The sequence below is a fragment of the Aristolochia californica genome, unplaced genomic scaffold (assembly GCF_029961685.1).
Source record: "Aristolochia californica isolate CCGP_79_NKW_82.1479 unplaced genomic scaffold, dmAriCali1.0.hap1 SCAF_6, whole genome shotgun sequence".
NCBI lineage: Eukaryota > Viridiplantae > Streptophyta > Magnoliopsida > Piperales > Aristolochiaceae > Aristolochia > Aristolochia californica.
In genome coordinates this window covers 34,334,724-34,361,466 of record NW_027182257.1, presented here as the reverse complement: position 1 = coordinate 34,361,466, position 26,743 = coordinate 34,334,724, and the positions used below count along the sequence as shown (strand labels likewise).

The following is a 26,743-nucleotide window of genomic DNA, read 5'->3' as shown; positions in this document are numbered from 1 at the left end:
AAGATGTTTTGAACAATAAAATTTAAATGAAAAACATATGTAACATGCATTGTTCAAACACATTCTACAATAGAAAGATCTATGGTCGACCAAAATAAAATATTTGAACAAAATTTAAAGGCAAATGCCCCACCTTTACATCATGGGGTGGGTGGGGGGGGGGGGGGGTGGGTGGGAATTTTCCACCACATGTGTTGCGACTTGGCTACCTGGTCGGACCACTCAGTTACTAGTTTAACAGGCAGACCCCCTCGGGTTTGCTAGGTTTTCCCATTTTTCAAGTTTCTCCCTTCACTAAACTGAATTAGGGAACCATGTTTGAGCCTGCTCTCCTCACTTTTTATATTCAAGTTAGGCCCTCTCCCTTGCACAAGCAAGATGAGAGAGGGTATAGGAGGGAGGGGCAATAGCCTCTTCTCTCCCCTTCTCTATAGAAAAAGTAAAATTTACGTAGAGAGGGTGTAAGGGCTGCACAAGGCACCGTACCTCTCATCCTCCTTCCTCTAATTCCTAATTACGAGAAAGGGGTTCTTGTGAAACAACATGGAGGATGATATGGAGATCAAGAAACCTCATCTTGTTCTAGAATTTACTTGGGAAAGGGTCAAAGCCTTGTCCTCGCCCTCTATTTGCTCCTGGAGAGAGGGTTGCTACCCTCCCCTATGATGTCGTCACTCGATAGTCACTCTATTTGTTGACCTTAGGTTAACTCCCTTATTGATTTTGACAATAACAAAACTTAATAGAACTAACAATTTGCAAACTAAAGTATTTAAGATATTTTACCTTCAAAAGACAATGCATCGTAAGGTTTAAAACTTCAAAACTATCAAGCCTACACAAGACCTCAAACACCATAGAAGGACATCTCTTGAAGAAGCATCCATGAAAAAGAAGACAACTAGAAGACTTAGAGTTTAAGTGTCAATGATGTAAATCAAACTTAGTTACAAATGTAAGCAAGTTATCCTAACTACTTTCTTTAAAGTACAATAGTGTACATGGAGCTTTAGGACATACATTGCATATAAACATGTTTAAGAACATCATACACGTCTTCTAAAACATGTTAGAGCACTTAGAATAATTCATTCTCATGTTCTTAAAATCAATTTAATTGAATTGACACAGGAATGATCGATCATCTAGATGTGTGTAAGCCAAGATTATAAAACATGATCAATCAAACTTAGTCGATTTATTGATCATCAGAAAAATATGGTCATATTATGCTATAACACATGATCAACCATCCCACATGATTGATCGATTAGACAAAATCTTGACAGTTAGGGACATAAAGCATGATCGATCATAGGAAGTTTATTGATTGATCATACTTGCACTGCATAGACAAAGGGAATTCTGATTGATCAATCATTAGAAGATCAATCCACTTAATTTTTTGGGACCAACAGTAACCTGTTGATCGATCAACAAGTTACATCCTAACAGGAAAAAGAGCTATTATGATTGATTAATCTATCACTAATTTTATAGTGATTGATAAATCAACATACTGATTTTTTAAAACGGGCAAAAAAAGGTTAGTTTGGCTTGAGGTAGTTATAAATACCCACCAAACCACACATAGAGAAGTTATTCAGCATTTATTGGTAAAATCTTGAAGCCTTTATTCTCAAATCTTGAAATATTTCTCAAAGTGTTTTTTGAGTGAAAGAGTGCTACACATTTGCATGCCTAATCCTCTTTTCTCCAACTATTCCTTGCATTTCATTATAGACAAACTCTCAAACACTCTAGATTGTGCTGAAAAAAAGTGGAAGCTAAGATCATTTAAGGAGAAGGTACTCTCCAAGTATTTGGGTATAGTTTTTCCTTTCTTTCATTTCTATTTGTTAAAAAGTTTATCTAGAACCTATTTAATCTAGATAAAAAGGTTTTGCTAGAGCTAGACTCTAGCCAATCTCTTGGGCAGATTGAGTTTTGTAAAAATCGTGTATTGAGCTACATGTGGATAAAAGAGAGTTGTAATATCTTTATGTAATTCCAACTATTAGAGTTTTAAGAATAGTGAAATTTCCCAAACATGGGCTCTTAGGCGGTGAATACTAATAGGGGAACACCGATAAAAACAATTCTTTTTTGTCACTATGGTGTGTGCATATTTACTTTACATAGAAATTACTTTGATGCATGATTTTTTATTACATGCACTACATAGTTTTTAATTTAAAATTTTCAATTCACCCCCTTCTTGAGGAGCCACATGGGCCAACAATTAGTAACAGGGTAGGCCAAACAATTAATTAAATTTAAAATCCCCTTGATTTTGAAACGATTAAACGGCATCTCAAGATGAATTGCTCATTTTCGAAGGACAATCTACCAACTATCCTCCTTTGTTCAATGAAACAAACTATGGATATTAGAATATAAGAATGGACTTCGCCCTTTAATTCATGGATTATGACATATGGCATGTAACCAAGAATGACTCGTTTGAGCCTCAAAAACTTGAGAATGGCAAACTAGTTACAAAGGAATTCAATGAGCTGGCTAGGGAAGATAAACAACAACTTAAAATAAATTCTAAGGCCATTAACCTATTTTTATGTGTTTTAGGACCCAATGAGTTCAATCGGGTCTCCACACGAAGACCGCCAAGGATATTTGGCAAAAATTAGAGGTCATGCAAGAGGGAACCACTAGAGTAAAAGACTCTTGGATTAAATTATTGATTGCTCAATATGATGACTTCAAAATGAAAACGGGTGAATCAATAACTAAGATGAACTCTAGGTTCACTCATATAACTAATGAGTGGACTATCCTAGGAGAAGAGATTTCCTTGTATAGACAAAACAACAAGTTTCTCAATGCACTTCCAAAGTCATGGGACAAATGGCACCAAATTAACTTGGGTACCCAAAACAATTGAAAAAGTTGTGGTAATCCAAAGTAACTTGGGAAAACAAATTTGGAAGCTCAAATCATCTAGTACTTTAATTTGTTCCCCCAAGGGATCCAACCTAAAATGGATTTCTAAGGGTTAAATCTTTCATGATGTAGGTTTGTCTCTGAGCCAAGGCACCAAAAAATGTTTGGATTTTGGATAGTGGTTGCTCGAGGCACATGACCAATGAAAAGAAGAAGTTCGTTGAACTCAATCCCAAAGATGGAGGTCATGTAACTTTTTGAGACAATAGCAAAAGTACCATAAAAGGAATGATTAAAATTGGTACCTCAACTTCTTTCATATCCGATGTATATTACGTAGAAAGGTTGATGCATGACAAGGGAAACAAAGTTTCATTTGAAAATGAAAAATTCATAGTAAAGAACTAAATGAATGAACTAGTTCTAGATGGAGATAGAAATAGGAATTTCAATGTAGTAAACATAGTTAATTTACCCTCAACTAGTGCCATCTCTTTGGGTGCAAAAATAGATGAATCTTGGTTATGGCATAAGAGACTAAGACATATAGAAATAGATTCCTTAAACAAATTAGTGAAAAATAACCTAGTGTGATGACTACCAAATAAAAAATTTGTAAGAGAGAAACCTTGTGATGCTTGCCAATACGGAAAGTAACACAAAACTTCTTTCAAATCAAAGAACAAAGTTTCAACCTCTCGTCCTCTTCAACTAATCCACATGGACTTTGTTGGACCTACTCGAACCTTAAGCCTAAATGGGAAGAGTCTTAACTTAGTGATGCTTGATGACTATTCAAGGTTCACATGGGTAGATTTCTTAGCTCATAAGGATGATGTTTTTCCAACCTTCACTAAACTATGTGAAAAAGTTCAAAAATAGCAAGGCTATAACATTGTCAAGATTAAGAGTGACTGAGGAAAATTTAAAAATTCACATTTCGAGGAATATTGCACAAAGCATAGTATAGACCGTCTATTTTCAGCTCCTCAAACTCATCAACACAATAGTGTTATTGAGAGAAAAAATCGAACCTTAATTGAAATGGCTAGAGTTAAACTTCATGGATACAACTTGCCACATAGGTTTGGACCGAAGTTGTTAACATTGCACTCTATATCATTAACAGAGTTAGCATAAGGCCACTTCTCAACAAAACCCTATATGAGTTGTGTACATGCACCCTTCCCAACATTACTTACTGTAGAACCTTTGGATGCATAATGTTCATATTGAAAGAACCATGGAAAAACTAGGAAAAATTGACTTTAGGGCTGATATAGGAATTGTTTTGGGTTATTCTACTCATAGCAAAGCATATTGAGTTCATAAGAAGACATCTATGAGAGTCATGGAGTCGGTTCATGTTGAGTTTGATGAATCCGATTTGCCAAATCCAATCCCAACTAGAATTTCTGATGACGAAGAGGGAAACCCCTTCAATTCATACTCGGGATCTCAACCTCAAGAAGAGAACCCAAATGACCCGAATAACCAAGACAAACCATATATGGAGACAAAGAACTATAATTTTATGGCTAATCATCCTCTGGAACAAATTATTGGTGACTCTCAAGGAAAAATTGTAACTAGGAGAGCAACTCATGAAACTATGGCAAATAGTGCCTTCGTTTCTCAAATAAACCCAAAAGCTTTGTTGTAGCAGAAAAGTATGACTTTTAGATCATGACAAAGCAATAAGTATTAAATCAAATTGAAAGGAATAAAGTTTGGACTCTAGTACCTAGACCTATGAATCAACAAGTCATAGAAACAAAATGGGCCTTCAGGAACAAAACTAATTAAGAAAACCAAGTAGTGACAAAGCTAGATTAGTTGCCAAAGCATTTAACCAAGAAGAAGTTATTGACTTCTATGAAACATATGCACCTGTGGCAAGACTAGAGGCAATTTGAATCCTTTTAGCCTATGTTTGTCACATGAAGTTCAAATTATACCAAAGGGATGTAAAAAGTGCAATTTTAAATGGGAACAAACAAGAAGAAATATATCTTGAACAAATCGTAACTTTTGAAAACTTGAGCAAGCGTGACTATGTATACAAATTACATAAAGCTTTATATGGGTTAAAGCAAGTTCCTAGAGCATGGTATGAAAGTTTAAACGAATTCTTAGAGAAGAATGACTACAAGAGAGGAAGCGAAGATAAGACACTATTCACTAAGAACCATGATAAAAACTTGATTATCATTGAAATATATGCAAATGATATCATATTTGGTTCTAAAAATCCCTTTCATTGTAAAAAAATAGCTAATGTAATGAAGAATGAGTTTGAAATGAGTTAAATGAGTGAACTCACATTTTTCCTTGGATTTCAAGTGACGCAAACTGAGAATGGCACATTTATAAATCAATCCAAATACAGTTAAGGATTTCATAAGAGATTTAACATTGAAAACCTTAAGTCAATTACCACACCCATGAGTTTGTACTTGAAACCTGATTTGAACAACTCCAATAGGGCCATAGAGTAAAAAATGTATAGAAGCATGAAAGGATCCCTACTCTATCTTTCAGCTAGTAGATCAGATATAATGTTCTCAGTATATGACTATGTGTTAGATTTCAATCTAACCCTAGAGAATCTCTCTTAGTGGCAGTGAATTTTTTTTTTTCTACTTGGGACACCAAACTTAAGTCTTTAGTACTCAAACTCTTCAGCCATTGATCTAGTAGGTTACTCTATTGCTGATTTTGCTAGTTGCAAAATTTATAGAAAGAGTACGAGTGGAGAAATATGTTTGTCTCTTGGTTTTCCTAGAAATCACATTCAATTGCACTACCCACCACCAAAGTTGAATACACTGCATGTGGAAGTTGTTGTGCTCAACTTCTTTGGATGAAACAACAACTAGATGAATACGGCTTAGAGCAAAAATAGTTTTCAGTCCATTATGACAACTTGAGCACCATAAGTCTAAGTAAGAACCTAGTTTACCACTCTCCATCAAAACACAGAGATTAGACATCACTTCATCTGAGAGTTGGTTCAGACCAAGGTTATTAGAATTGAGTTTGTTCCCACCGAAAATCAATTAGCATCCTTATAAAGTTATTAGGACTTGACCGTTTCTCTAAGCTTCGAGGAGAACTAGGTTTGAGCAACCCACCTTGACTCACTTAGGCTGAAAAATATGAGCTAAAGGAACACATTCCATCTTAGTAGTGTCATAAGAGTGAAGTGGAAATCAAAATATTACATTTCAATGGACACAAAATGATCAACCATTCAAGGCAAAAAATGAAAAGTTGAAGAGACAGAAATGATTTTAACCTAATATCCTCCAAATTATTCCAAAACCCTATTCCAACGTTTCTCAAGAGCTTTAGAGCCCTATTACTTCATTTCTTTCTCAATTTTGATTGATTCCCACTCAAATCCGAGGTTAAAACCCTCTTTTCACTCAAAATTGAAACTCTCCACCATGGTATGCACCAAGGTCATGGCAAAAAAGAAGCTCGTGGAACCATAAATCTTCAAAGATATGCTAAAGTGGAGAGATTACTTCTGAACAAGGCAACAACGGGTACTTCTCCAACTTTGTCAATGAAAGCACTGTGGAGTCATGCACAATTGACATGAGTTTTTGTACAAGAGAAATTCATGAATTTGAAAGGATGTTCTCCTCTTACAAGGGACTCCTTCAACTAGATGAGCCAATCTATCCCCTTCTAGTGAATGTATTCATTCAAAACTTGAAATCAAAGAAGTCAGTCCAAATAATTTGAAAATCTCTTCCTATGTGAAGAAAACCTCGATTTCAATCCACTCTATGGATTTGGATGACCTTCTTGGGACCACATTCATGGGGATGACCTGCTATGTGAAGGAAAATTGATTGATTGACCTTCACCCTGACTGCCCCTAAAACATTCAAGATGCAATCTTCCTAATCTTTGGGCAATAGGCAGGAAACTCTCAAGAAGTCAAAATCAAGGACCTCACAATAGCAGATCGGCTCATAATGGAAGTTATCACTCATGTTCTCAACCCACAGAAGGAGAAGTACTCAAGATTGACGTTCGCCGACATATTTTTTATGTGGGTGATCACTCAAGGAGTACAACTCAGTTTTTCCTACTTCATGGCTAATTGGATGGCCAACATTGCGACTAGTTTTAGAGCAGACGAATTACCCTTCATTCAAGCCATCACTACCACCCTCTAATAATGTGGAGTTCTTTTTTCAGATGAGGAGTCGGTAGATATTACCAAGAATATGTTCATTGGAGAGACGAAAGTTGGAAAATTTGGCTTCCCATATTGTTAGATCAGTGTGTTAAGAAGGATACAATTAAGAAAGACATCGCCCCTCCGCCAGTTGGATCTGGAGACGAGCTCAGTCTAAAACCTCAAGCCGATCAATTTGAATTCGCGAAGAGGAGGCGCACCAAAGAAGGTACATTGTCATCCATGGATCGTATCTCAACACTTGAAGACACTTTGGATGACATTAGGGCGACACAAGTAGTTGATCTTGCAGCTCAAGAACAGCCAAAGACAGGGCAAATCAAACTTCAACAGAATCATCGGAGGATTGAGAGTCTACTAGAGACTATCCTTAGTCGCCTCCAGTCTCCAGCCTAGTTATCTTTCTAATCCTTAGGACCACAATAATAGTATGCAAATATTAAGGGGGGGGGGGGGGGGGGTGGCATTTGACTAAATTGCATACTTAATTTAGCTCCAAACCTTAGGGAATGTGCATATGATTATTTTTTCCGAGTTAGGTTTTGTCATCATAAAAAATGGAGAGATTGTTGACCTTAGGTTAACTCCTTTGTTGATTTTGATGATAACAAAACTTAATAGAACTAACATTTTGCAAACTAAAGTATTTCGGTTTTATCTTCAAGAGACAATGCATCTCAAGGTCTAAAGCTTCAAAATGATCAACCATACACAAGACCTCAAACACCATTGAATAATATCTTTTGAAGAAGCACTCATGAAGAAGAAGACTAAAGTTTAAGTGTCAATAATGTATATCAAAACTCAGTCACAAATGTGAGAGAGCTATCCTAACTCCTTTCTTTAAAGTACAATGGTGTACCTAGAGTTCTAGGACATAAATTGAAAAAAATCATCCTGAAGTGTGTAGGCCAAGACTATAAAGTATGATCAATCAACCTTAGTCACTTGATTGATCATCCAGAACATAGTCTTATCATACTATAATGCATGATCGATCATCCCATTTGGATTGATCGATCAATATTATACAGACAAGAAAAATTCACATGGAATGATTGATCATCCCACACGATTGATTGAACAAACAAAATCTTGCTAGTCGGGCACATAAAGTATGATCAATCATAGGAAGTTCATTGATCGATCATATTTGCATTGCACGGCCAAAGGGAAATTTGATTGATCGATCATCCCCTGGTAATGATCAATCAACTTAAATTTCTGGACCAACGGTAAATTGTTGACCAAACAATCTATAAATCAATAAGTCACGTCCTGGAAGAAAAAGAGTTGTTATAATTGATTGATCAGTCAATCAATCAACGTATTGATTTTTTCAAACGGGAAAAAAAGGGCTAGTTTGGCTTGGGGAAGTTATAAATAACCCACCAAACCACACATAGAGAAGTTATTGAACATTAATTGGCAAAATTTTGAAGCCTTTATTCTCAAATCTTGCAATACTTCTCCAAGTGTTTTTTTAGTATAAGAGTGTTACACATTTGCATTCCTAATCCTCTTTCCTCCACCTATTCCTTGCATTTCATAATAAACAAGCTCCCAAACATTTTACCTTGCGCTTAAAAGAAGTGGAAGCTTGGATCTCTCAAGGAGAAGGTACTCTCTAAGTATTTGGGTGTAAGTTTTCCTTTATTTTATTGCTTTTCTAAAATCTTTCAAACGTTCATAAGATGCCTCTCAAGTTGGTTTATTTATGAGATTGGTTCTACCTATGAAAGCAATAACTTCTATTTACATGAACCATCTTCCTTGTAACAAATCGTATCTTATTATCATTTATTGAAAAGATTTAAGTGGTTGTTGTCCAGGTGTAGTTGGTTATTGAATTCTTTTTGTGGTTAATTATGAGTAGAAACACGATGTGAACTATAAAAGAACATCGTTCCAAACCGGTTGATCTAGTAGGGTCGGTCAATTTTTCTCCATTATTGGTTGTTCGGGTCCAATTGAACTATATATTCAATACGTCATTTCAGCAAATCGAGAATTCAAGTTTTTATGTTATTTGCCAAACACACCAGTAGATCAATTTGTGACCAGATCATGTTGGCCTTCCCTTCTTGATAAGGAACCTATTGAACCTAGCTCAATTAGATTTAATTACTCGGTCTCTTGTTTAAAGAAATAAATAAGAAGAAGGGCAAGTCTCTCATCATAAAATTTATTCATGAAATTATTCATAAAACTTTATTGCAGAGAAAGTAGATCACTTCAAGACGTAATATATTATGTAGATATGACAATGAAAAACACACATATTTAGAGACGATGCCATAAAGCTAAGATAAGAGATGATGTATTCAACTTGCTCTTTACCTATTTGATTTTCGAAAAAGAGAGTGATCTCTCTCTACCTCAAACCATTTTACTCTCACTTCCCAACTTTGGCTTTACTTATCCTTCTTTATTTATTTAGGTTGTGTTTGGAACACAAAAGGGAGTGGAAAAAAAAGGTTTATTTTTTCTTGTTTGGATGTCCATGAAAAATAAGAAAAAAAATAAAAAAATATAGTTTTTCTTGTGAAAAATGAAAAAAAAAAAATTTAAAATCTTTTTAATTAATTTTTTTCTCTTAATGTTTCTCTACTGCCAAATAACATAAAATAACTTTCTTGACCCATTTTCTTGTCTATTTATAATTCCTTACGACATGGTTGATCCAATACGGAAAGTCATTTGGTAAGAAACATGTGAAATAACTATCTCAGCCATCCGATCATGATCGGCCGCATATTTCTCACCATACTCACCAAAAAATAATTATGTAATATTAATACTATTTTGTCTAATAGAAAAAAATGAATCACAAAAAAACAAAGAGGGAGGAAAGGTGAAAAGTAGCCGATACTAAACGTGACGCCTATCTAATCCACATACAGCATGAAGTCAACTCTGTGGGCCCCGCCACAACCTGGGTCGTCCTCGTCTCCGATGGGTACAATCATTGCGCACATCCCTTCCCAAATTCCCATCATTCGACGAAACTGGCTACACCCCACGTCCGACCACAGCTACTCAGAACTAGTCAGACTGAAATACGTAAAGCCACGCTTTTTCTTGCCCAAATCAAGACGTACGCTATCCAACTCCACTTATCGATTCGCACAAGTATTATAATTTATCTGTTCTTCTTTTCTCAATCTCCTTTCCGTTTCCTGCAAATTTCTGAGACTTTCTGCACCGCCAATCCGCGATTGCCATGGCCGACGAGGCTCCTACCCTTTGCTCCTTAATCGATCTAATGGTCAAACACTAGACTTTATTAGACTCGACAAATTATTAGATTCTCATTTATACACTCAGTCACCAATCACCTTCACTACTGATCAAGACTGACTCGTTGACTGGTCGTCGCCCCATGAGCCACCGCGGCGCATCTATTATCCAGAATCCAGATTTCAGATTTCAGAGTCACCAGCCATACCAAATTCAGAATTTCAGATTGATCTCTTTTTTCCTCCCTATTTCCGATTTTTTGAGTCGCAGACGGTTGAACCAGACAACCAGCGTGTTCCAGTTTCTGTCACGCCAGGAGGAGACAAGCTTCAACGAATCACCGCCACCCCGTCGGTCTCCATCACCCCATTGGCAGCGCAGCAGAGAGCAGACTTTGTTTCCTCCCGCCACGTGCACGGCACGCGAGTCAAGTGACTATATTGAAGAAGAGAGGGCATTTCTGTACGGTTGAAAATTTTAAGCTAAGAAAAGGGCAAGGAGCTGGTCGGTGGTAGGAAACAGGCGGGCTTCGCAGCTTTAAACTTATGACTGATGACTGATGACTGATGACTGATGAGAGCAACAAAAAAAAAAATAGTTGTTCATTTTTTCCCAATTTTTTATTTGTTTAGTTTTTAATAGATTTTGGTTGAGTTGAGAAAGAGTAGTGCGGACTCGAACTAATTTCTGAGCCAAAATGCATATTTCGGGTTTTGTGGCTCATCGGATTAAAATATTGGGGGATTTCTTTTTGAGCGAATTTTTTAGATTTTTTTTTTCCTCTCTTTTCTCTTTTGCGAAGGCAGCAGTATCCCGTAGTTATAGGTTTGGATTTGGAAAACCGGCCTGCGGACGGATCAGGCAGCGGTCTTTCCGACGTAGACCGGTTTTCGGACCCGAAGATTGTGGCAGAAGGAAAAATCCTGAAACGTCGGAAAGATATCCGGAGGTGGGGAGACAGCGGGAAACAGTAAGAGATCTGATTTTTTATTCTTGCAAGTGAGTGTGACATTGATTCGGAGGGGTTCCGATTTTTCCTTCTGGAATTTCAATTGTTTTTCCTGTTTGGAAAATGGGGATAGTCAGGAAAAAACTATGTTTTGCTGCCAGCCGAGTGAGTTAGAGTGGAGTGTGGAGTGTGGAGTTTGATCTTTCGAAAGGGAGAGCTGGGAAAAAATCAGCTTTTGAGGAAGAAGGCGAATCGGGTCTTTCAAGTCCATAGATTTTTTATAGCTGATGAAATACGATCTCTTTCCTATCGAGCTTAAAGAAGCTGGATTTGTTCGGATAGCGTGACTTTTGAGTTGATTTTATCAATAAGTTGTTCAAAGGGTTTTGAGGGCAATCTATGAATGGAAGGAAGGGAAGGGATGAGCTCCCTAGTGTCAGCAGCGGATGTTCCGAGGAGCGAAAGCACTAGTCAACCCTGTGTGACGGCGGTGGTAGTGCCGCCCGTGGTAGTGCCGCCCGTGGTAGTGCCGCCTGTGGTAGTGCCGCCCGTGGGTGTAGCGTTGGCAGCTTCAGCCACACAAGTGAAGAAGAAAAGAGGGAGGCCTAGGAAGTATGGGCCCGACGGGAGTGTCTCTTTAGCTCTCTCGCCGATGCCGATATCTTCATCGGCCCCAGCAGGGTCCGGGATGGGCCCGGGCGATTTCCCCACAGTGAAGCGGAGTAGAGGGCGGCCAGCTGGTTCCTTAAATAAACCCAAAATAGATTTTGATCCTTCAGGTAGTGTTGCCATATGCTTTTCCTCTTCTGTTCCAATCTCTTCTGTTCGTTGTGGATGTGTTGCCTGCTGAGAGGACCTTTACTGGGAATCGGGGAGTCTCTCTTATCTCTCTAGTTGTGGGACCTCTCTATGAAATATCTGTCCTCAAATCTGAATCAAATGGTGCTTTTTCCAGAGCACAAAAAGTGAGTGGTGGGTGTTCGTGGGGTTGGTCTTGCAGTGAGGGGTATCTCTTTTACTGCTCTTCTGGCTAAGATTCGTTGGTTTCTGTTTTGTAGTGACTCCTATTATTAAGAGCAGTGCCAATTAGTTCGATGTTTGGATCTGGGGAACCTCTTCTATCATCAGAATATTCTAGCTTTAATGCTGAAAATTTTCTTGAGTAGAAAATTTAATGTTACCTTTTTAAGTACCCAGGTCGAAGATGGAGAGAGATGATTGTTCCTTTATCCACCTATTCATTGCATCATATTTGGTAACCTTTGGGTGGAACCTTATCATTTCTTTGAAATAAGTGCTGTTGCAGAGTATGTAACCACATCTGCTCTTTGCTCCCCTTTTGTCAATTCTTCTTGGCTAATCAATTGTATATATTATTAATCCCCTACAATGTCAGGGGAGTCTACATTCGTGTGGTCATCAGTTATTTTGTAGGAAATTTAAATTTCTGATTTTTTTACTGTAGCTGCTAAAATCAAGTTGGCTTTGTTAGCTAGGAATTCATTCTGCCAGATCAAGTACTATTGGCAGTACTTCACAGTAAAATTGTTTTTTGCAGCCCTTCGTCCCTGATAGATTTAATTCTCTAAACAATCATTATTTACTACTTTTAGCATGATCCAACTTAAAACTACCGTTCATGTGATTTGAATATTTACTGCAATTTTTTTTCCGAACATGTGATTGGCTACAGTATCTAAAACAAATGCCATTTACTGATGTAAAATACTTGCAAAGGGTATTCATCGGCTGAATATGTTGTTCTTTTTGGGAGATGACAGACAAAATGACCCTGTTTGTGCTGAAATTATGCATGCAAGAAATAACATTGTGTAACTAGTGAAACTAGCTCCATTTGTGGATTTGATTGCTAATAAATGCTGGGGTTGAGAAAGTGGCCTTACTTTGGAAGGCATATATTAAAAGCAGTATGTTCTATCCTCTTTTCTGTATGATTTATTCATCCATTTTGCCTTTAATTACTTTGGTTGGTTTTTCTAGGCAAATATACTTGAGGGGAACGTTTCATCTTAGGTCTGACAAGGATTAATTTTTTTTCTATAGGTGAATGGGGAGGATGTTCTGTTGGGGGTAATTTCACACCACATGTTATTACTGTTGCTGCAGGCGAGGTATAAGTTAGATTAAAATGTCATGCTCATCTTTCTCTAGTTTTACCTTACTAATTTATGATGTCACTCCATTTTTCATCTTTACAGAAATACTTAGTTAAATGAAATGGAAATAATACTAAATAAGCTAAAATTTAGAGGCAGATGAATCTTAAGATAAGGCCCACTTAAAAGGCCAGAAACTAAGCAACTTATGTTTATTAAATGGTCAGTGTCACTTCTGGACAATTTGTGGTGCTGAAAATTTTTTCTTCCTTTTTGTTGATATTTTAATTTGTAGCAAAATCTCTTAGTTTATGATAAGGCCCAGTTAAAATGCCACAAATTAAGGAATTTATATTTTTCAAATAGTCTAGTTCTCTTCTGGATGATATATATGTGTAGGTGGATGTTTTTTCTTCCTTTTTGTTGATGTTTTAAATCATAACAAGATCTCTTATAAGATGATCTGAATGGTTCATGTTTGATATGTCAACTTCCTGACTTCTATTTTATAGCAATTTATGTGCCTTCTTATTTCTTTTGGGTGGGAGTATGTGAAAGGCATTGGCTCAAACTATAAATATGTAATCTAGCAAAGGCTACTTTGCATGATTCTTTTTCTTTTATGAGGTTCTTTAATTCTAGGTATGAAACTGACTTATTCCTTAATTTACTAGGTCTCTATCAATATTTTTGTTTGAGTGATTTGTAATATGTTGTGGCTTCAAAATCAACTCTAAAGCCAAAGAAAATTGCTACAAGTTACTAGTTTGAGAAGATGCTTTCCAAAATATCTTTTGTCACATCTTCGAGTTGAAAATAAATAGGAAACAGGGCAAAGCCATGATGACGTCTAGGATGCTAAAATGTTATATATTCAAATCATGGTGCTGGTATCTAACAACTTCAGGGATCTTGCTCCATTTCAAAGTCGTATTTATGCTGTGTTGAGCATATGGCTCATATAATGTAAGGTTGGGGGGAATAATTGTACAGGGGTATTTGTGTCTTTTCAACACAAATACCTCTAGGGTTTAATACTATATAAGGATTATGTAACCCTGATTATCATTAGTGAAGAATTATCCATGTCGCTCCGGTGGATGTAAGCTCAGTCGAACCACCGTAAATTTTGTCTTGTTTGTTCCTATTTTCCATTATTCATCAACAATTGGTATCAGAGCCAGGTTGCAGGAAGAGAAATTTTTTTTCCGGATGAAGCTTTCTAACTTCTGGGCAGAAACAGTGAATATGGCATGTTTCTTGATTAACAGATCACCTAGAGTAACACTAGATGGGAAAGTATCAGAGGAGGTGTGGATAGGTAGTGAGGTAGACTACTCTGGCTTGAGAGTGTTTGGCTGTCCAGCTTATGTACATGTTTCTAGTGAGGAGAGGTTGAAGCTTGATGCGAAGTCTAGACAAGGTATCTTTCTGGGCTATCAGAAAGGGGTGAAAGGCTTCAAGCTCTTGGATCCGAAGGCAAACAAGACGGTGATCAGTAGAGATGTGGTTTTTAATGAAAAAGCCATGTTGCAGCGTACTCCAGAAGAAGAGAAACAGTTGCCAGAAAATTGCAGTACCAATGAGCATGTGGTGCAGGTGGAGCTAGAGAACCATGGTAGAGAAAAGGATACTCAGAATGCCAAAAGTTCTAGCTCAGGTGATTAGCAACATCACCGTATCGCCACAGACAAACCCAAACACACTATCAAGCACCTACCAGGTATGGTTTTGAAGATTTGGTTTCTTATGCGCTTATTACTAGTAGCGGGGATCCTACTACTTTTCAGGAGGCAGTACAAAGCCACGAGAAAAGTAGATGGATGGGTGCTATGGTGGAGGAGATGGAGTCTCTGCATAAAAACCAAACATGGGAGTTGGTGGAGCTTCCCAAGGGGAAGAGAGTGATAGGGGACTTGATAAATGTCTCCAGTTGCTAGATGAGAGATGGCCCCCAACCTATTGTTCAAGCTGGAGTCCTTAAGTTATGCTTTCTTTTCTTAAGAGGTGAATATTCGCCAAGGTGGAGATTGTTGAGCATATGGCTCATATAATGTAAGGTTGGGTGGTATAATTGAACAGGGGTATTTGTGTCTTTTCGACACAAATACCTCTAGGGTTTAATACTATATAAGGATTATATAACCCTGATTATCATTAGTGAAGAATTATCCCTGTCGCTCCAGTGGACGTAGGCTCCGCCAAACCACCGTAAATTTTGTCTCGTTCGTTCCTTTTTTTCCATTATTCATCAACATGCTACATTTCCAGCTTGTTGTGCTTTGGTTGATGCCAACTGTATTACCTAAAACTTCTGTAGCCCTGAAGTACTAGGTATGAATTTTCATCTCAAACATGAAATTGAATGTTACCCTGTGGTTTACCTCAACCTAGGGACCAAGTCGTTATTTAAAAAGTTGTATTTCTTCACATGTAGGACCTTATCAATCTTCTCTTGGGAGAGTTTAAATATCATGAGGATCCTAAGTCATCTCAAGGGCAAAAGGAAAACCCTAGTTGCAGAAGATCATAAAATTCTAAGCCTTAAACATAGAACAAAAAGGACCATGAAGGTATGAGTAACATTCATTCTTAAAATTTTGAATCTAGGGATGTAATCCCAGTGTCCTTGTATTATTGTTTCCCAAAGTATCACTGTTGACCATTATAGAAGTTTCCCAAAGTATCACAGTTGACCATTATAGATGTTTCCCAAAGTAACACAGTTGACCATTATAGAAGTTTCCTAAAGTATCACAGTTGACCATTATATAAGTTTCCCAAAGTATCACAGTTGACCATTATAGAAGTTTCCCAATGTGTCACACTTGACTACAATTAAATTATCCCTTTAAAACAAATACAGCCACAAAGAAAAAAAAACAACATTTTGGTCTTTTACATAGAGGTTGATGAAGTCATGGAGCCTGCTGTGAAGACTGGCTTGAGAAGATTTTCTTTGTATAGACTCGTACAAAACAGAAAGAAGATTTTCTTTGGAGCCTGCTGTGAAGACTGGCTTGAGAAGATTTTCTTTGTATAGACTCGTAAAAAACAGAAAGAAGATTTTCTTTGCATTGACGAGGATATCCACTCTGGAACTTTTGAAATCTGTTAAATTGTGCCTTCTATAAATATTAGTCAGCAATTAATGAATTGAGATTTCTTATGATTTATAACATTCAAAAGCACTGTGAAAAGATACACCGTCTTTGTCGTAAAAAGACTTGCATGGAGAGAAAAGAGAAAAAAAACAAGGACAGAAAATGCTTTTCTGATCTGTAGTTGACTTCTTTCTTGTTGGCTCTAGTTGGTGTTATTGTTTTTATCGCTTCTCATTTTCTTGGTTTTCCTTTTATCAGAAGTATGTTTTATACATTGTTTAAAAGGTTAGGGTTTTGAGGTATGTACAAATACATTCTTCTCCTGAGTTTTATGGATCTATTGGTGATTAATGAAAATTTTGTGACATTTTCCTGTTTCTTCTTACTTGAAAATATTACATTTAAGTATTAGATGTTATAAGAAGACCTGTAAAGCTCAATTAATAGCAAACAAATGCTTGGTCGTGCCTTTGAATGCATTGAGCCAGGATAGATGCGTTCAAAGCTAATCACTTAAACCCAGATTCAAGAAACTGTTAGGTATTATCTGTTGTCTGCTGCAAGAATTTGTATTATCTCAAACAATTCTGTGCTTCTTTGAGATTTTAGGTGGTGGTTCTGGTGTTCACATGTATCTTTGTGCCAATCTTGAAATAAACTCTTTTTACTGTTTTTTGTGGATAATGTGGTTTTCTTATTTAATAACTGAATGCTACTACTGTTGTCTTTTTTTAATATATAATTTCATTTCATTTGTATTTGCTACTTGTAGGATGTCACAATGAAGATCATATCATTTTCTCAACAAGGGCCACGAGCCATATGTATTCTTTCTGCTAATGGTGCTATCTCAAATGTGACTCTTCGTCAGCCTGATTCATCTGGTGGCACTTTAACTTATGAGGTTTGACTAGATATCCTCAATAGGACAATTATGCTTTTGGCCGTAATTTGTCTACTGTTTGTGGGTTTGTACTTGGTATTTGAGTGTCTTTATAGCAGTGGGATTTATCATCTTCTTATCCTTTCCTCTCCATTCTCTCACTTCAGCATTCTGTAGCCTTCCATCATTCTGAAAGGCATTTGGTACAACACAAGCTGTGAAAAGCTAAATAAGTAGCATAGAAAGAGTAGCTAGAAAAAATTGTGAAAGTCATTAAAAGAGTCGGATTTGTTAGCTGGCCCATTTTTTAGTATGTGTTTTGTGATATGAAGCTTTGATATTTTAGTTATGAAAACTTGCGAGTAGCTATTGTTTTACTTCTGATATAAGGCATATCACAAAAATTGCTCTCCAATAAACCTTGTTTTAGAAGAGAAAGTCTTGCACTCTAATTTCTACCTCTTTCTTTTTAAATGTGTAATAAGATTGGATACAATCATCCCCTTCTGTAATTCGTTTTGAATTGGTGGTATATGAGGAAATAAACAATATTTTCAAAAAACATTGTATGAGAATAAGCACCGAAGTAGTTTGTTGCTTGGTAGCTATCATCAGAGAGTACCATATTAAACACTTGTCCTTCATTTATAGCTTATTATTTGTTTTTCTCAAGACCACAACTTTTCTTTGATAATAGAAGACCAAAACTTTATTTAGTTTTTTAATTTCTATTCTAAAAACTCTTGATGTTAAAGCTTCAAAATGTATGAAGTGACATCAAAAGAACAACATTAATAATGACACTAACACCCATAACCAAAAAACCTAGCTTGTTGATGTAATCTTGTCTCAAAATATTTGCTGGTAACAATTGATACCCTTTAACTAGCCACAAACAATTATATCTTTCAAAATATATTGAATTATGCCATTTATCTATCCATACACGCGCACACACACTTGTTTTTGGGCTTCAAATCATAGTATAGTTTTTCACTTCCATTAGACTCTTGTCATCTTTTAAGATAGTAAAGACCAAAATATGTTTCTTCTTCTGCCAAACATCAATCCTTTTCCTCATCTAGTGTGAAGCAACTGTGACCCATCCTTGTATTTGTAATGCTTTTGAGAATCATTATGAGATAACTGGTAAGGGGATGAGCAAAAAAAGTCAAGAAGGAAGCATAGTAAGATTTCCAGATATTAGTAGCTGAAATTCAAGCACCTCTCAAAAAGGTGCAGCAAAGTTAATTGTGTTTGTTAGTTGCTTTTATTTTTCTTACATAGTGATAATATCACAATGATGATGCGGAATTTTGAGGACCATTAACATTTCTTGGTTGTTGTCATACCAATTGTTAAGGAATAGTCTCACATGAATTAGTGAGTACAAAGATCTTGAGTTTTTTAGTTGAAAAATAGGCTTCCTAACTTGACTAGTCATTTTGGGATGGGCCTTAGACCCAACTTCACATGGTATCAAAGCAAGTACTCATATGTGGGCCTCCACCCAAATTATCTACATGTATAGTCACAAAAGAGGGCTTATACGTGAGGGGGAGTGTTAAGGAATAGTCCCACATGGATTAGTGAATACAAAGATCTTGAGTTTATTAGTTAAGAAAGAGGCTTCCTAAGTTGGCTAGTCATTTTGGGAAAGACCTTGGACCCAACTTCACACCAACAATGCATGTACCTCGTATACCAATCACTTGCAGCATGCTTGGTACTGCAGCGTGCAAATTATGTACACCTCGCCTATGAGGTGCTCTACTTCTGTCAGATACATCCTCTTTAAATACTTTTTGAGATCCTTGCCGAAAGGTGCTAATGAGTAATGTGTAAACATTTATCCTCAGCAAATGCAGAGGCTACACTTTAGGCAGGTCTTACACAATTGATTTTCAGCAATTGTACCTGTTTGAGATCTTGATCTTGGGCAGATAAATGTCTGGGTTTTAGTTCCTTAGTCAAGATTAATGGGTGTTTGTTTGAGAGTTAATCTACCTGAATGCACCATTGAGTAGCAATGCTCATAAAGGTTCATTTGGCACCTCTTTTATGTTCTTGAAAATAAACCTGTGATTGGCCACATACCAAATATCACTTTAATGTTAAAATTCGTATCTCTCATGATGTTTATTGTCAAGTGCGATTGATTTTTGGTATTGCTTCAATGCATAAGCCCATTCTCCGACTGGTAGAATAGTGAACTTAATTAGTGCGCTGTTAATATTTCAATGCAATGCTTGAAGGTTTTCTATAAAAAAAATCGCAATACTTGAAGTAAAAACAATATATTGTTAAATCTATTAACTGGTTTATGATGGTTATCTATTGATTTTATTATATTAGAGTGTTCTGCGTTATCTGACTCAATTGTTTTGCTCTAGAATGTGAAATCAATTTGTTTTGTCACTCCGTAGGGTCGCTTTGAGATATTGTCCCTGTCTGGATCATTTATGCCTACTGAGAGTGGGGGAACAAGGAGTCGATCTGGTGGAATGAGTGTCTCTTTAGCGAGCCCAGATGGCCGTGTTGTAGGGGGAGGAATAGCTGGTCTATTAGTAGCTGCAAGCCCTGTGCAGGTAAAAATTATAAAATATAAGATGTATTTGTTTTTCTTGCGTGGTTGGGCTTCATAAAGTAGTAATAATAATGATATATTTTATTGTTGTTTTATTTTCTCTTGTTTTGAATGTTGAAGCCCCTTACCTTAATGATTCTTGAGCCTAAGATCTCAAACTGGGATCCCTGCATGTCGCCATTTGAACCAAAGACTCTAGTACTTCATTATCTATTGATTTTTTCAATCTTGGTATTATCTGTTGTTTGAAAATGGACTTGTCTCTTCTACCTTAAGCAATCAATTCCTTCCTGGTACTTAAAATATAGAAACACAGTGATAGCCATTTAGAAAAATCTTGCATATGGTCTTTCATGTTTATCAAATACTTCATAGAACGAAATAACTATGGTGTTTGGGTCAACTATATCTTGTTTTTTTCCCTCCCTGTATTTTTGCTTTGTTTGCTGTTCTTTCGAAATGTCATCCTGTGATCAAAGAAGTTATTCTGATATGCATTTCAGTGATCATTATTCTGCTGTAATGGTGCAGAATTAGATTAGCGTTGTTTCTTGGTTTGTTCAGTACTGATCCCCACTGGATCATATTGACTGTCATTATTTATTTCTTATGAAATTTAGCTGCTGCACTAAGCTTACCATGGAGATGCCATCTTCTATCCTAAGATTATTTGTTAGATCACCACAATGAGAAAAATGATTGTACCCTCTTTGGTAAATCAGGTTGTTGTTGGAAGTTTTATGCCAAATATGCAGGATCAAAAACCAAAGAAGCCAAAAATGGAGTTCCACACCAGCCTTATCCCAACTGCTGCTGTTCCAATCTCTAGTGCAGAAATGCACGAGGTGTACAGCACACAAGGCCAACGTCTGCCGACAACCCCAAGGCCAAACCTAGCTCCTTCATCTTCTTTCAGGGGAGACAACTGGGGAACTTTGCACTCGATGCCAGAGGGCAGGAATTCCTCTTCAACTGATATTAACATATCTTTGCCAGGAGGGTAACCTAGTGGGTTCTCACATTGATCTTTTTCACTGACCACATTGTTGCCCAAAGCTGTACTGCTAGAAGTGTTAGGTTCTCTTGTTTTTTGTAACTTTGTTGGACTTTGATTCGGTAGTGAACAATGAGTTGAAAATAGAATATCTCGCCCCATTCTGGGAATCTATTGCGAAATTTTCATTTGTTGTAACTGAGAAAACATCTGTTGTTGTTTCCCCTTTTTTTTATGCTTAGATGTTTAACACTTGGTTTTGCATTTCAACTTCTGAATTTTTTTTACTGGTTTTTACCCTCTCACATGCTAGCTGGTTTCTTGAATATCTAGTTTATCTAACGATGCCCATACAGAGGGCGAGTGTTTTTTTTTTTTTTTTTTACTCTGAAACAAAAAATTGACGAAACTAGCAATCACCCCAGTGTGGTGGATGGGACGTTCAAACTTATAAGTGAAATTTTATTTTAAAACTAAAATTTAATATAAATAGATTAGGGACATAATATGTGAATTAATCTAAGATTAAAAAAATCTAGCAACCTGGCCCAGAGTGGTTAGTTAAACCTGGTTTAGTTGAACCACCATGTCCCTTGTATGGGTTATAGAGTAGGGTTTACCCAACCAAATATGTTGATTCAATTGACAAATTGGGTGACCTAGTTGGCTTATTGAAACAACTATTGTGTGGGGGGAATTTATCCCCCTGTAACATGAGATTTTCCCTTTATTTTTTTTTTACTTTCATTTTTATTTATCTTACAATGCCATCCAGTTCAATCGATGTTGAAGCTTGATTGAAATTTTGATTTTTATAACATTGGCCAATACCCCTTAGAAATGAAAAAAAAGGAGTGTAAATCATTTTTTTTTTAATTTTTATCATCAAATTTAAATTGCAAGACCTAAAAATTATTTTTTTTATTTTTTTATAGCCTTTTCATTTTTGTTGATGTCACTTTTTAAAAAATTTTTATCAAGTTTTAATGATAAACTTATGATTGTGACGTCGTTGTAAATACTCCCAATACAAAATGACATTCTTGTAACTAGAGTAACTTTTCAATTAAAAAAAAAGTTAGTTGCAAATACTTCAAGGTATCAACATTGATGATTGGTTCACCAATATCACTATCAATACCTCACAGACATAATATGTGATCTATTTCAAGGGAAGCAAGTTTTTTACATAGAAGATCCTAAAAATGGTGATTTGTAGTGGGTACTTTAGAACTTGGTTACGATAAATGTGTTTGATGTGTCAGAGTAACAATTAACCACAATTAATGAAATGAATATCTAACAACAAAAGTTGTTGAATGATAATCTCCATGTTGTCCAAGTGGATGATGATGTTAGGCCATTGGCTAGGTTAGATGTTCTTCTAGAACGTGCAATTGTGTCAAATTAAATGGTAGAGAATGAAGATAATAAAGATGAGGTAGAGGAAATAAAATGAGTACAAGGAAGAAGATGAAGAAATTCAATTAGATGACGATAAATTTGAATAACTTTTCATAGTTAGTCGTTACTTTATGTCTAATTATTTACTTCAAGTTTTCCGATGTTGTTTTTCTTTTTATTAATAACACTATTGATATTATGAAAATATTGTATAGGTCATCTTATATCTTGCCTCCTCATGCATCTAAGGTATTGTTGGCATGTCTTGCATCATTCGAGGATAGTCCCTCGATAGATCCACTATCGAAGATGCATGGCAAAGAGCTACTGCAAAGGATGATCATGTCCTAGAGAACCAATGTATTAAAGTCAACACAAGTAGATTTCTCTAAAGTAAATTAAGTTTTTTTGTTGTAGTCTGTTTATTTTCTTTATATATAATTTTTGTGTATATAGATAGCTCTCCATCCACACCTTTGTGTGTAGTCGAAGGGCTCTACAATGGATGAAGTTATCAAAGAGCAGGATAAGCAAATCCTTATGGAGTTCAAAGATTCACAGAGGAGGGCATCATGGATTTATGGTCTTCACCCATTGGTTAAATTCTTTCTTTAGGAACCATGTGGATGTTAGGGTGAATAATTTCAAGGCCTACATTCATGAACAATTATCATACGAGTACTCCTTTTATTGAGGTAAATGTTAAAATGTTGACAATTAGATTTTTTTTTGCATGTTCTTCTATTATCAAGTTTAACTCTTTTTTTTTTTTTTTGTTAAGAAAAAATGTTGATCTCAATTTTTGGAGCAATGTGTTATTCCTTTTATGAAGGAAAATTTTGATGTTGATTTTTGGACTAACAAGAAGGCACATGTCGTTGTGCCTTCAATATGGGGTATTATGTTTTGGCATTACCAAACTAGTATGCACAGCTAGTACAAGGAGCATGGGGTCAACCTATAGCAATGTCAACCCTTATGGAGGAGTTCCGCTTGAGAATTGGCAGTGATTGTGTTAGAGTGCCTTTCGAGGGGAGAGGTTTTAGGTAATTAGAATCATAGGGTAAGTATAAAAGGTTCCAATCATAAAAAAATATTACGAATATTGTTTAATTCAAAATTGTGAAGACTTTCCAGAGTAAATATAAAAAACATTAAGAAATAAATGATTCGACATATTATGGACATCAAGTCATTCATGCATATGTATTGATGTTGAAGTGTGTGTTTATTTCATTTTGTTTTAATGTATCAAACTCACTTTTGCATTTTAAATTTTTATGGTGAAAATTACTCTAACAGTGATGAGTTTTACCATGGGTGGACAAAAGGATCCAAAAAATAATGTGGAAGTATAATTATAACTCAAATTAATATTGATCTTGAATGCATGGTCTAATAGATAAGTATAGAATCACAATAAATTAAAATTTTAATCTATGTAATTCAAATTTAATGGCTAAATTAAAAGTTGGGTGCACTAGCTTAGATTGATTGACCCTTCTTCTTTTCAAGATGATATACTTAAGTATATGTTCAACTACCTACCATAAGTTAAAATTTAAAAGATATGACAATGAGATGATATATTTGTGAAAGAGTGTTTGCTACTGAAATTCTTGAAAATAATAAAGAGCAAAAAAGACACACATATATAGAGGGATGATCGAGTATAAAAAATGTTCACATGCAAAATTTATGAAAATGGGACTAGGTAAACTACATCAAACTTTGTAGTCATCAAACTTCATCCATACCATATCAACACTTCCTCCCATTCTAACTTCTCACAACCCATAACCAAGGTGGCTAATATAGTAGGTAAAATTTATGGCTATAACCTTTTGTTTTCGGCTCAACTACAACTGCCAATTAAATGACAAGTAGTTACAAAATTAGATATCAATTCTCCTTTTAGAATCAATCACTAAGGGTTTGTTTGGCACCCTAGAAAAGAAAAGAAAATAAAATGAGAATTTGACCATTATTATTCCAACAAATAGTTACTAAAAATGAGATAATGAACAAATTCTTCTTTTCGCTAACTATTTTTTGGGAATAATAATGGTCATATTCTCATTTTCTTTTCTTTTCCATGGGGTTCCAAATAGACCCTAATGGGCCATATAGTGCATTAACCGGAGCACCATGTAAATAAACCTGACATAAAAAAAAGTACCAAAGTATCATTAAGTGTGGTTACAAGTATAACTTGCCATTAGGCGAGAACTTGGCAAAAGAGACCACATGTTATGGGGCCATTGTTCAGGTACACCTTGAGCTTCTCCTAGTTGGAGGGGCATTCAATGATTTACATGTCTTTAGTTGAGTTGTGGACGTATTTTTATTATAATTTGATGCAACAACTATATGTGAGTTAAGTTTCTTTAACATTGCTCAAGATCAAGATGTTTTTTACTTTGGGTCTATTCAAGCTACCATAAGTAAAGAAACTGATAGGAAAATCATTTTCTCTTTGATTAGTTTTGCTATAAAACAATTTCATTGTAATAGTTTTCTTGTATTTGAGGGCCATAGGACCATTTTAATGCTTTTAAGTTTAGTTTCTCTATGGTTTATTTTTTCCTATTAGAGTAATAGGAAACTCATGTTCCTATCCACTTACCATTTGGAAGACAAGAGGAATGAACAAGAAAATTTTCCGTTCCCAAAATTTAGTGCAAAAATGCCAACAATTTTTGGGCAAAAGGAAAATTTTCTTTCATACATTTCTTCTTCTACTTCCCTATCGGAACGAACATATTTTTGTCGTTAACTATGGAACTTGAATCCAAAACCTCACATAAGAACATGTTCATGTGGCCATTGAGTAATACACTTGATAGTTGGTTTAGGTAGTTGAGCAAGATGTTACTTTTTTGTGAATTGACTATGTAATGGTTAGTATTAAGACCTTTATAGTTTGTTGGTTATATTGGTTGTGCCTAACTAGTGTATGCTAGCTTAGTTTCTTAAGCAAGAGCCTTTTACAAAATTTTGAGAAGGTTGTTTGTTTGCTGGTGTGGATGTGATCTCATCCATTACTGACATAATGATTTTAGTGAACTGTAAAATGTAGTGAATTCAAAAATAGTGCAATATCTTGTACACACCCTATAACTTCTCTCAATAAACGAACAAAAAAGCTGCTTTCAGTTTGAGTTTTGGTTTATTATGTAGACTTCTCTTGCTATAATCTAGTACTCTGGAGTTTGCATTGATTCAGCTACTTGGTGTTTTGTAGAATATTCTTCAAATATGTATTAAAAAATGTTCAACAATCAACCACCATTGTAAATCCTTAGGAAGAACAAGGTTCTTTACTTATGCACCTTAATTTGCTAATATATGCACAAATGCATTTAATTTAGTTATTGCTACAATGAGCAATGTCTTTATGTAGAGAAGTTTTGAAAGAAGTCTCAATTGCTTGAGATCCTTTTATGTGGTGGTTTGTTCAGGATTCTTCAAGTTTACCACTTAAAGATGTTAAGTTTTAGCTTTACATTGTGTATATTGCATTCTATAGTAGCCTAGATATATTTTTGTAGAATGTTTAGAAGTCAAAGCTAATCTTTTCATTTAGGAATGACTTAAGAGTTGGGCATTTGAAAAGTTACTTTTTTTGTATATTTTTTATTGGTAAATTAGACAAGGAAATTGTGTCACTTTTGTCAATAGTCGGCATCTCTACTAGTTTTACTCCTGAAATAGTTGAGTCTGCTTATTTGTATCATTATTTATTTCATGTTGTGTTTTGTATATGTTATTCTTTTATAAATTGGTTTAATGAATTCATGTGTTTTCTTTGTAAAGATGGATTGTGATGAAGAAAGAAACATATGTGAAGAATTATTAGAGGATGAAGACAACTTGGATTGTAGAGGGAACAATGAATAAGCATTCTTTTTTAATCAATTGAGGAAGCAAAAATATTATATTATAACTATGCTAGGGTGGGAGGATTTAGTGTACGTAAAACCTCTATGGAGTATCGTCATAATACCCAAGAAATGAATGGTAGAATGTTTACATGTTGAAAAAAAAGGATATGCAAGGAGAAATCATTATTTTGATGGAACCCTAAAAAAGGCGTGGAGTCATAAGAGATGGCATTAGATTCACTAAAGATTTTGATGAGAAGTGGAAAGTGCTGAAATTTGTCGAGGGCCACAATCATGTCCTATTGACTCCTTGTAAAAGGCAATTTTTGTTCTTAAATAGGTAAATTACACAAGTGCATAAAAGAATTATCTCATACATTCAAAAATGCTAATGTTTCTATATCAAAAGTTATTTCTTTCTTTGAGATATTATCTGGAGGATATGACAAGATTGGGTATATTGA

The 26,743-nt window shown here is 35.6% G+C and overlaps 1 protein-coding gene across 1 annotated transcript; it reads left to right on the top strand.

Moving 5' to 3' along the window:
- Nucleotides 1–10,944: 10,944 nt before the first annotated feature.
- Nucleotides 10,945–21,283, top strand: LOC137934302 (AT-hook motif nuclear-localized protein 1-like). Its single transcript, XM_068778587.1, has 5 exons — nt 10,945–12,085; nt 13,371–13,438; nt 17,300–17,431; nt 19,837–19,998; nt 20,720–21,283. Exons 1-5 carry the CDS (start codon nt 11,710–11,712, stop codon nt 20,999–21,001), a joined length of 1,020 nt encoding a protein of 339 aa, XP_068634688.1. The 5' UTR covers nt 10,945–11,709; the 3' UTR covers nt 21,002–21,283.
- The last annotated feature ends 5,460 nt before the right edge of the window (nt 21,284–26,743 follow it).